The sequence below is a fragment of the Furipterus horrens genome, unplaced genomic scaffold (assembly GCF_987537825.1).
Source record: "Furipterus horrens unplaced genomic scaffold, mFurHor1.1.pri manual_scaffold_5, whole genome shotgun sequence".
Classification (NCBI taxonomy): domain Eukaryota; kingdom Metazoa; phylum Chordata; class Mammalia; order Chiroptera; family Furipteridae; genus Furipterus; species Furipterus horrens.
The window spans coordinates 131162399-131174148 of record NW_028327175.1 but is presented as its reverse complement, the minus strand read 5'-3'; the positions used below and the strand labels follow the sequence as shown (position 1 = coordinate 131174148).

General features: G+C 46.5%; 1 protein-coding gene across 1 annotated transcript; it reads right to left on the bottom strand.

The window, feature by feature from the left end:
* Positions 1 to 3961: 3961 nt before the first annotated feature.
* Positions 3962 to 10615, bottom strand: FXYD4 (FXYD domain containing ion transport regulator 4). The gene is made up of 8 exons (XM_090279398.1): positions 10568 to 10615; positions 8011 to 8119; positions 5623 to 5655; positions 5494 to 5517; positions 4691 to 4765; positions 4552 to 4588; positions 4218 to 4255; positions 3962 to 4024 (listed from the first exon to the last, which is right to left on the bottom strand). Exons 1-7 carry the CDS (start codon positions 10613 to 10615, stop codon positions 4240 to 4242), a joined length of 342 nt encoding a protein of 113 aa, XP_090135524.1. The 3' UTR covers positions 3962 to 4024; positions 4218 to 4239.
* Positions 10616 to 11750: the final 1135 nt, after the last annotated feature.

Sequence of the window (11750 nt, the reverse complement as noted above, 5' to 3'; positions counted from 1 at the left end):
TTTGACACAACAGTTGAGGGTAAGGTGCTGGTACCTTCTGGCAAACAAATATTGCAGTGTTTTCAAGCTATCTGTCATAGAATAAACCTTATAAGTTAAGTTAGTAGACCCTTATTTTAAAAGCACTCTCCAGGACTTAGCAATATAAACTAATAAACTATTGATTCATATAAGAACCTGGCTGGTCTCCAGAGAATTATATATATGTAATACATATATATAATGAATATATATACATATATATGATAGAATTATAGAATACTGTATCATACTTTTAACCTTGATTATTTCCAGGTGCTGGGTTGGAAATTTGTTTACCTTCTAAAGTGAGAAGTCTAATGTTCAAGGTTTCTATAATAGGCATGAAAGATGTTGCAATCAGAAAGAAAAAAAAAAAGATTGTTGAAATAAAAAGGAAGGAGGGAGAGATATGTAGTCCCCAGGCAAATACCAGAAAGGCAGTGTAGCCCAGTCCTTCAGAAACCTGGCTCAAAAACAAGACATCTTGTGAGAACCTCTTCTGAGAGCATGTGTCTCCTCTTATGCACAGAGAGGATAATGCAAGACTCCCATCTCATGTTACTGGGAAATTTGAGTTGATGTGTGAAAGATTTATAACAGTGTCCAGCACATACTGAGTATTTCAATAAGTGGAAATTACCCTTTGGTTTCTCTGGTTCTCTTGGGCTGCCCCTTATCTGGGAGAAGATGACAAGAGGAAGGAATTGTGACTAAAACCACCACCCTTCCCCCTTCCTACAGAAGTAGGCCCAGGGAAGTGGTCTCTTCTGCACAGTAATTGCACACAGGAAGTTTGGGTAGAGACCCCTGATATCCTAAGGCAAGCTTTCCTACACCCTCCAGGGAGGGAAAGAGGAGAGCTTGTTTCCCTTGGCAATCAGCAGCCAACCTCAAGGGCTGACACTTATCCGTCCTTCATTGTCCCTCCCTTGGTCATCAGTCCCTGACTTCTCTGACCCAGGATTAACCCAGGCTCCTAAACTCCCTCTATGAGTTCCTTGCCCAGGCCTTGGACAGGTAGAATCAGCCTAAACCACCAGGCACTAGCCTGTTACTGGAGAAAAGCACAATGACGCTGAGCAATGAGCTCCGCCCCAACACACACACTGGGGGCTGTGGCTTGTGGGCCCTCACCTAGAGTGGTTCCTTAGGACTTGAGAGGACTGGGGGATTTGTTCAGGCAAAACTCAAAGGAAGCCGTGCAAGCAGAGCAGGACCGTCCATTCTGTTGTTTCCTCATCCCCACAAAAGACAAACACTGGAAGATGAATGTGGAATGTTCTCCGCGTCTGAACGCTCCGGCTGGAACCAGGGCTGCATCTCGAGTCAAAGTGACTTAAGTTCCCAGAACAGGATGGGATTTCCTTGTTACTGAGACAATTTCAAACAGGAGAGCTTGTCACAACGTGTGGCAGTGGGGACCCAAGTTTCTCCCGAAGCAGCAGTTGTCAGGCATTCAGAAGGGGCGTTCTGCCAAGATCGCTTCCTTGCTGCCCCAGACTTTGCTTTCTTAGGCGGAGTTCATTTTTACTTTCTCACGTGCGATGCACTCACAACAACATCCTTCGTGTCCAAGAAGGAAAGAGACAGCAACCTCCTTTCTTGAGGTCAGCTCTGGTGGCTCGTCCACCTGCCGCCTCCTCTGGGAATCCGCATCTTGGTGCTGCGCTCTTCCTGTGCTAGCTTTCCCTTCCCCCACAGCTCCTAGTTCCTCCACTGAGTCCCTGCCCAGCAGGGGGCAGTGTTTCTCCCTGCAATGGCCACAGAGGATCCTATTTCGCCTGCGTTCCAGTCACACTGACTTTCCTCTAGTTCTCTAAAAGCATGAAGGCTAGTGTCCCCTCAGGTCAGTTAAATGTGTTGTTCCTTATTCGAAGAAAGATGTTTGCAGGGCTGGCACCTCTCACCGTTTAGTTGATGAGCCATCTCAGATGTCACCTCTTGGCCTGACCACATCACCCTCTGCTGCTCATGCACCCAACCACTTCTCTTCTTTTCTGGGTGTGCATTTGATCTGGCTCAGAAAGCTGGGACCTTACAGAATCTGTCTAGCAGAGAAATGGACCTGACATAGCGCCCCCGCCCCCCCCCCCCCAAGGCTCCCTCTCACACTGCATTACTCACCTTGGACAGTGACTGAACTTTCAGCCAGGTATCCTGCATCCTGTTCAGGTTATTGGAGTTCCTGCTGCAGCTCTGGACTAACCTTAGAAACCTCCCCTTACATGTCCTGTGTCAAGGGCCCTAAGAACCTCATTTTTAGACCTCAGGGCCTGGGGCCTGTGCTGCAGAGCAGGAGGCAGGGTCTTCAGCCTCTAGACTGCCCTGCACTGGCCTCCTGACTCCAGCCCAAAAGTCAGGGGACCTGGCATCACTCAGAAATGGAGAAGGGTTTGGAGCAGCATACCATTAGAGAACTGACTTGAAGCAAAACCAAAAGGGACTACCCTAACTGTGAGCCACTGCTTGGCAGGGACAGAGCAGACCTCTGCTGCCCCAACATGTTTCTGCCACAGGGTCTCAGCTCGGGGCAGGGGCTGGGCTTAGTGCACCTTACACCCTTGGCTGTGGAGGTTGGCAAGAAGGGTGAGGCTGCAGGATAGACAGGCTACTGAGGTGGGAGAGGCATCCTTCCCCAGCTCCACCCCATGTAAGCAGGGACCTTTCAGGTAAGGTATTCCAGGAGTGAACTTTGGACATACTGTTAGGTAGGACAGTGTCTAAAGGTCTAGGCAGTTCCTGCTAAATGCTAAAATGCTTTGCTGAGGCAGCTGTAAACAAGATGAGTTTGACAGGAAATCAACTGGTTCCTGTCAAGTGTAGTCTACTGCAAAGAGGAAATCAATGTGTGTATAATCAAATAGTATATGTGAGCAATGGCTAAGCCTCCCTTCAGAGACAGAGCTTTGGATGTGAATCCCTGGTCTCCTTTACTTGCTGCAAGTAAATAAAACTACCTAATGATAACCACATGTCATTTTTTTTAAAATCCTCACCTGAGGATATATTTATTGATTTTTTTAGAGAGAGAGAGAGGCAGAGACAGAAAGAAACATGGATTGGTTACTTCCTGTATGTGCCCCTACTGAGGATCAAACCTACAGCCCAGGCATGTGCCCTGACCAGGGATGGAACCTGTAACCTTTTGGTGATGGGACAATGCTCTAGCCAACTGAGCCACCCCACGAGGGCTCACATGTCATTCTTGAATAGAGCACCCCAATGTTGACCCTCCCTTGAGTCTGGTAATAACAATGAGGGACCTAGATTTGCATGGATGTTATTTAGTTCTAAATGGGGCTCTCTTGAGATGTAGCTCATACTGGGATCTCAAGATATTACCTAGGATGTGGGGAGGGTCCATGGGTTGGTCTGAAAATTATATAGGGTGGGACAGTGAAGGAATTGTTGCATTTCCTGGGCTGTATGAGCAATAGAAAGCATTCACTGAGTGTGGTGGGGTCTTAGTGGAGGGAGAGTCACTGGGGATCATTCTAAGTTACAAGGTGTCATGGGTACCTGGCATATTGGGACTTCTAGGGCTTCCAGGCAAGGTGTGGAAATTGTAAGGTCCTTTGATATAATATTGAGGTGTCTCAAATGGTACATCGATGAGGCAATGGGGTAGGAGATCAATTATCAGGAGGTCTCAAAGTGGGGGGCATGCTGGGAGTGGGCTTTAGGATAGACATGTGGTCGGTCACAGGAAGCATTAGCAATCTATGCCCCTCTCCCAGCACCTTAGCTGCTGAGTGCCTGGGTTTTCCTGAGCAAAATGTCAGAGTTCCTGCCCAGCCTGCCCAGCCCAACAAAAGGTCACAGACTAGAGGAAGAGTGAGACCAGTTTAATTTAGAAATAAGCTTTGGACAGCCTCCTGATCAGCAGGGAGCCTAGGGGTTGACCCTTGGAGAGAAAGGCCCCCAAGTAGGGAGGAAACAGCATGGGAACTGGCACTGGGGGTGCCACAAAGCTGGTTCGGTGCTCAGCAGGTACTGACAGAGCCTGTGGAGAGAATAGGAGTCATGTTCTCACAAACATGGTCACTACACAGACACCCCCCTCAGTTTTGTGCAAACCCAAGGCTGGGCTGGCTCAGGACAGTCCCACCTTACACACAGCATATCATTTTTTAACTTTTAAATTATATGGCCACCCTGACTGATGCCTGGAGGCCTCTCAAAGAAGTCTGTCTTACCTGAAGTGATGAGTGGAACAGCTTACTCAGGTAAGGGGCTAAGAAAGGAATACATCAGATTAGCATCTTTTGACTTTATGTTTTCCTCCACCAAGACTCCTGGTGCCTCCCCTCTAGAGGGTCCTCGTCTGCCCTCTTGCTATTCTTCCACTGTCATTTAAAACAATACCAAGGGCCAGAGCTTTTCCTAATTTGGGGCCCCTTCAGGGTGATTATCTGTGAATAATCCCATTGCAAGTCCAGGGATCAGCCAAGAAACTCTTCTCCAAGATGCAGGACTTTACCCAAAATAGTAGGCTCAGCTTGAGATGCACACATAGGGGCCCTATCTCACCTCTGCTTCTGATTGTGCTTGCATTTACATTTGCCACCTGTAAGAGGAAGAGACATCAATGCAAAGGGCCTGGGAACTCTGGGACACCCATCTTCCACATGTCCTCCGTTACTCCCATCCCACCAGCCCCACAGCTCACTTAGGATAAACAAGAGTCCAACGATGCACAGGAGCCCTGCGCAGATCATCCCGCCCAGCTGCAGGCCTTCCCAGTCTAGGAGAGTAGAAAGTGAACTGGTGCCAGTCTGGCTCACCCCAGTACTCATTCAAACGATATTTATGAGCATCTCTTTGTGTAGTTATGCTTACATTCCAGGCAAAGATGAAAACACACCAGTAAATAGATACACATACAATATCTGGTGGGAGCAAGTGCTAGGAAGAAATAAATAAGCAGAAGAGCACAGGAAAAGAAGAGGGTTTAAAGGATGATCAAGGAAGGCTTTTCTGAAAGGTGGCATTTGATCTGAGTCAGGAGCAAGTTCAAGGGGCATGTGGGGGATATTGGAGGACAGTGCAGGCCCTCTTGGAGGGCTGTAGAGGGCAGCAAGGAACCAGGTGCTGAGGAAGGCAAGCATGAGAGAGGGAGAGAGAGAGAGAGAGAGAGATACTGAGAGATATTGGTGTGAGATACCTGGGAACTCAGCAGCCCATTGCCTCCAGCCCCTGCCCCAGAAGTCTTCCTAAATATGATGGATACCTTCCTTCTTTGCCGGAAAGAGGTTCTTTCAAAGATCAGGTTGCATGCTGGCCTTATGTTCTTTGAGTTAGCCACACTGCTTTTTGTAATCTCCAGTCCCAGCCCCATCCTGACCCTTCTTCCTCACCCCCTCAAGTCTCACTATGCCTACACTGGGCTCCACATCACCCCTCACCAATTTTTAGCAAAGAGGTCTAGGACAAGCAAGGGAAGGGGTTGGGGTGAGGGAGGTAGGCTCTCACCATAGTAGAAAGGACTGTCTTTATCTGCAGGAAAGAAAAATAAATAAGGACCAGAACTAGGAAAAAGGATCTGGGGTCTTAGAAGGAAAATGTGGACAGCAGGAGCAGTTTTTTGGGGGCCTCACTCACCGACCAGGTCATTGGCTTCAAAGGCAGGCATGCCTGGGTGGAAGAATCAAAGGGTTGGGTGACAATTCACAACACTGGTCTCAAAATGAGTTAGCAGGTAGATCTCAGCCCAAAGGGCAAGGAAAACCAACCTCATTGGAAGGCACCCTGAGGCCAGTTCCCTACTCACACCTTCCCTAGCCCCAAAGAGTGCTCCTGAGATTCCGTCTTCCATCACTTAACTTTTGTCCTCTCACAGCCCTTGCTGCTATTTTGCAGGCTTTTAAAAGGTTGTGTTTATTTTATTTATTTTTAGAGAGAGGGGAAGGGAGGAAGGAAGAGAGGGAGAGAAACATTGATATGCAAGAGAAACATCATTCAGTTGCCTCTTGCATTCCCCCAACCAGGCACATGGTCCAGCAACCCAGGCATGTGCCCCTACCACAAATCAAAACAGTGACCTATTGGTTTGTGGGACACGCCCAACCCACTGAGCCACACCAGTCAATACCTTGCTATTCTTTCTTGGACTCAAAATGGGACGGTGTAGTTGTATCTCTTTATCTTCTCCTGAGAAGTTTCCTACAGACCCTAGCTAACCCTCTGCATCCTGAAGAAATGGGGAATGCTTTTCTCTTCATGCCAAATGATGGTTATAGTTTTCCGGAGTTAAATTACCCTGGATGACTTTTGCAATATCCACTTCTTAGCTGCACTATCATTTCTCTCTGAATCAACAGTATAAATGAAAACACATTTATTTGACATCAAACTCCCTTTGAGAGATGCTGCCCTGGTCTTCACTGCTTTAGTGGGCATGTGAGTGGCAGCAGGGTCACGTCTAGGAGGACTCCCCTGCCACTGCAAAGAGAAGGCCCCAGGTCACTTCCTCCATGTCACAGCTGCAAGGCAGGGCTATAGGGGTGGGAGTCAGGCCGGGGTCAGGTGGCCCCCAGCTACCTGGTGGGAGAGCAAGGGCACCAGTCCCAAGGGTGTTGCTTATGAGGCAGTCTTGAGAAACTTAGTAACTTCTCTTTCCTTATTTGGAGATTATAATAGTAGTGTTTTGTGGAGTTATATGGGTTGATTGATACTAGTTAAGTGCTTAGAACATTTCCTTTCTGTAGTAAGTGCCTATAAGGCTTTGTTAAAATCTAAAGTCAAATGCTTGACCCAAGGTCAGGTGAACAGGGCTGCTGTTTTAACTCGCGAGGGCTTAAGCATTTTTTTTTTAATTTCAAAATTTTTTCAGTTAAGGTCTGCATTCAATATTATTTTATGTTAGTTTCAGGTATACTAAGGCTTTGATGCCTGCCTTCCTAACCCCACACAAAGGGCAAGGTTGTCAGGCCCTGGGCTATTGTTGACAAGTTCTAGGCCTGCGGCACTATCAGGTTGCATTCCAAGATAGACTTCTCAAAGGGTGCACCCAGGCCTGAACTGAGTAGAGGAGCCAGCAGCTTAGCTGGGAAGTGGGAGGACTGCTAGAGGCAGATAGAACCTCTCACCCTAGCCTCGGCATGGAACCTGCTCCAGGCAGCCCCTAATTCCACTCTCAGAGTACAGACCGCTTTTGGCAGGGAACTGCTTGCTTTTTGGGACGTTGCTCCTTTCTTCTTTCTCCTTAGGGTGCAAACTAGTCCTTTGGTTGGCTGTACCTGGAGATAAGGCCCCTCCCAACTTTCTGCATACTCGTATTCTTAGGTGCAGGAAGGCATAGGGATTGTCAGTGTTCCGTATTGAAACACTTATTATTTGCTGGGACCAGCTGGAGGGAAGTCTAATCCACTATTAGCCAGTTAACAGCTGTGTGACTCAGTGGGTTACTTAAACTCTCTGTGCTCCTGTGTTCCGTAAAATGAAGATAATTATAATAGCAACCTCATAAGGTTATGACCAAATTAAATTAGTTAATATGTCCAGCCTAAGAACAGTGCCTAGCATGCAGTAAGTACTAAAACATGTTACAATAATAAATATATAAATACCAAGGACCTATTGCCATCAAAGGAAGGGCCTGTTAATGTGCTGCTTCTGAAGGTAGAGATTTGTCTTTGAGCAGTCTCTGAAGCTAGCCCTCCTTTAGAATAGTCTGCCTCTCTACTCCTTTCATAACCATGGAATTCCTGGATCATGAGGGTTGCAACTACATTTTACATATTCTTTAGCCAAAGGCTGGCTCCTGTTTCCTCCCGCCCCCAACCCACCATCAATATGACAGTGGTAACAGAATAGATACCCTCCAATACTCAAACCCCCAAACACATACCCTATTACCAAGAATACCAAGGCACCACCACCCCTTCCTGAGGCTGGTGCTCAGGGCCACCCCTTCACCCTTGCCTCTCCACCTAGCAGCCTGAAGTCCTAACAGTTACCTGCTCACCTGAGAGCCAGTTCTGAACTCACCTGAGAGCAGGGTGTACAGAGCAGGTCTGAGGAGGATTGCTGAGGCTGTATTCAGCTCAGTGGGTTCCAGCTCTTTTAAACGCAGCAGTTTCGCCCAGGGCAACAATACCTTCAGACCAGATGGAACTGGTCAGACTCTGTGAGACTCCCACAGCTCTTTCCCTCCCATTTGCTCTTAAGGAGATGGCTAGCTTTGCCGCACCTAGTGCAGAGCAGAACTCCTAGGGACCCCAGGGCCAGCTCAAAGATTGAGGTGGTGGTGGGGGAGAGGGATGAGCAGATTATCAGACCCTTCTCTTGAGGAGAAACTGACTTTCAGCTTCTTCTCTTGCCTAGATCCTAAGAGAGGGGCCCTGAGGTATGCTGGAGGGGACACGTGTTTCTGGGTTCTTGTGCTAGCAGACAGGGTTCCAGGACTTCTATATGGGGGTATTCTGGGGACAGTTGATATGATGTCAGGGACTGGCCTTGAAACTCCATTTGTTCAGTGGTTCCATTGCTTTTCCTTGGACTGGGTGTTTATTGACAGGGAAGGCTAGGGCTGATGGCTGCCCCCCAGGATTACCTACCCTCTTACCAAGACTCGACACCCATTTAACCCAGGGAGATTGACAGCTGGAATTCAGAAAACACCCTGCCCCAGCCCTGGTTTCTCCCCTAACTCCTGGGCGGTGGGCAGATAAGGACCACCAGCTCCAGGATAAGAAGTGGGCCACCTTCCTTTGTGGACCCCCATGCCTGTCTTATCCCCTGCTGGCCAACTCTCCTCTTACCTATCATTCCATCACACACTTTTAGCCTGTGCCCTTGGCCCTGGATGACCTCAGGCCTCTTTATTCTGCAGTCCCCCTTCCCCAGTTTCTTTCTGTTCACTGCTTTTCCCACTGCATAGTGACCAGCTCAAGACAGGGAAGTTGCCTCCCTTATTCCCAATGCCCAGTTGTGGGCACCAATATATAGACTTTAATTAACCATTAAGAAACTTTGAGTCCTGATTGGTGTGGCTCAGTGGATTGAGTGCTGGCCTGCAAACCAAAGGGTTACCTGTTCAAGTCATATTCAGGGCACATGCCTGGGTTGCAGGCCAGGTCCCCAATTGGAGACATGTATGAGGCAACCACACATTGATGTTTCTCCCCCTTTCTTTCTTCTTCCCTTCCCCTCTCTCTAGAAATAAATAAATAAAATCTTTTAAAAAATAAAAATAAAAAAAGAAACTTTGAAAAAAAAAAAAAAAAGAGCCCTGACTGGTGTGGCTCAGTGGGTTGGGCATTCTCCTGCAAACCAAAAGATCACCAGTTGATTCCCAGTCAGGGCACATGCCTGGGTTGTGGGCTAGGTCCCCAGGTTGGGGTAATGAGAGGAGGCAACCAATCAATGTTTCTCTTTCACATTAATGTTTCCCTCTCTTTCTCCCTTCCCCTCTTTCTATAAATAAATAAATAAAATCTTAAAAAAAAAAAAAAGACAAGAAAAAATAAAGGTTTATTACTCACAGGACCTGGAAATTACACAGCACAACTGGGGCCACTCGATAAAGTTGCAGGGAGGCAGGGGGAGAGAGAGAGGGAGAGAAAGAATGCTTCTGGGGTTCTGCATTTATATTTATTGGGGTCAAATGTGGGAGCTTAGGGTTTCATGGGCTTACACTTTATCGGTGAATTTAAAACATCAAAGCGGGGACTTAAAGTCTGGGAAGAGAAAGAAAAACAAATAGCTCCAGTGACCACTTATTGAAATCAACAAATATATTTAAAGCAAAGTAGTCTCAGTAGGGAGAGTTGGGCTGTCTCTTTATGAAGTCTTTATCTAGTTCTTTATCTATGTGACTGACAATGTGTTTATTTGAGATAGCCTTCTTTGAAATGGATACCTCATACCTGGTCAATAAAAGCTAAAGTCAGATACTTGCATTTCAAAAAATGAATAAAATAGCTGTCATGGCTACTACTAAAACTTAAAAGAGTAAGGTGTTGCTGAGAACATCTGGACTGTGTATGACCGAATCCAGTTAAGGCCTCTATATAAATTTTTAAGATTCTGGTAGGTGGATGAAGATATTTATTCCTCTTGTGGTTGCTCAAGACAAGTCTCATCAGGAGTTCCCTTGCTTATTAAACCTCCCACCTGCCAATCTGGAGTGGTCTGCCTCTTTCTTCAGTCTCTTCCTGCCCTCCATGTAGTGGGCCAGTTTGCAAACCAATAATTGTTGAGTCAATGAGGACAAGAAGCTATCAGATGCTTCCAGTGCTGGGGGGCAAGGGACAAACAGGCCAAGGCCCTGGAAGGCAGGGCAGGGAGTATTCAAGTGAAAAGGAAGAGGGAGGGCATTCCTAGTGCAAACATGCTGCATCTTCTCATAAAAATTTTGCATGGTGCTCTGTCTTTAAGATTCAGTTTCTGCACAGAGTTTGACCTCAGGCTCTCTTTCCAGGAGGAAATGGATTTGAAGCCTAGCTCTGCCACTTGCTTTCTGGGTGATCTCAAGTAGCTCCTTCATCATTCTGAGCTTCATTTAGTTCCCTAGCTCATAAAATGAAGTAATGACAGGATTTACCTTTGAGATTTGGGGTGGAGGTAGTGCAGGAGCTTGGGGCCAACCCATAGTCGGCCCTCAATCATATATTTGTGGAATGAATGCCTATTAGCCTGGTGGTAGAAAGTTTGTTGACCTCAAGATTCAGAAGAAACATTAATAGCCACATACTTTGGAGTCAAATGCAGGCTTTGTTAGTTACTTGCTATGTGCATTTGAGCAACTGCATTACTGTTTACTTATCTATAAAGTGAGAACCACGACCCAGCCTACTTTGAAAGTTTGTGGTATGATGACATCTAATTATGCTGCTCAGTTTACAGGAGCTCTTACTATAGTTTCGAATGGCCCTGATATGCACATGGTGAGAGCTGCAGCATGAGAGGGAGGGGTTATCATTAGAGAGACCCCAATGCAAAAACTACATTCCAGAGAAAAGAAAGGTCTTGCTCAAGGTCACATTGTGGGGACTCAGCCAAAGTTTCTAGATTCCTCAGCTGAGTTCTTCTGCCTTATCAGGCTACAGTGGGAAATAAGCAGCAAGAAAGCAGGCATTTGTAGGAAGGGCTCCCTTTAAGTCCCAAGTGCTATCTTTGCCTTGGAAGTTCTCCATGAAGTATAAAAGGACTTCACATCCACTTCTTCAGAAGGACTAGTGCTTTTGCCCTACAGCTTCTGCATTTTTCAAGGATCTACCAACTTCCATCAGTTACCACCAGGTATTATCACTTTTAACAAGTAGAAAAAAACACTTCACCTAAGCCAGGTGGTATTGACACTGGTCCAAGGTAGGGGACAGGTTAAGCCTGAGCAGAACCAGGAAGAGGGAGCCCAGCTAACTTCTGCAAGCACAATGGTAGGTCATCATTTTATCTCTTCCTTTTACCGAAGTTGGCTTAAGTGTAGGCACATCATGGCTGAGTACTGCATCTGTCCTCTCTGAGAGGTCGCAAAACCTGTCTACACCCCCAACGGCAGGCAGCAATGCCTTTCACACTGGACATGTATAAAGTCAGTTTCCAGGATAATGAATTTGTTTTCTTAGATATTAAACCCAGTACTTATATAAGTGGTCACAAAACTTAGTGTAGAAAGCTTTAAAAACTTTATATATTAAGAAGTATTAAAAATAAAAAAATAAAAAAGTATTTATTAAACTGTCCTTTTATTCATTAAGAGCATTTAGGATAAACAACTACTATCT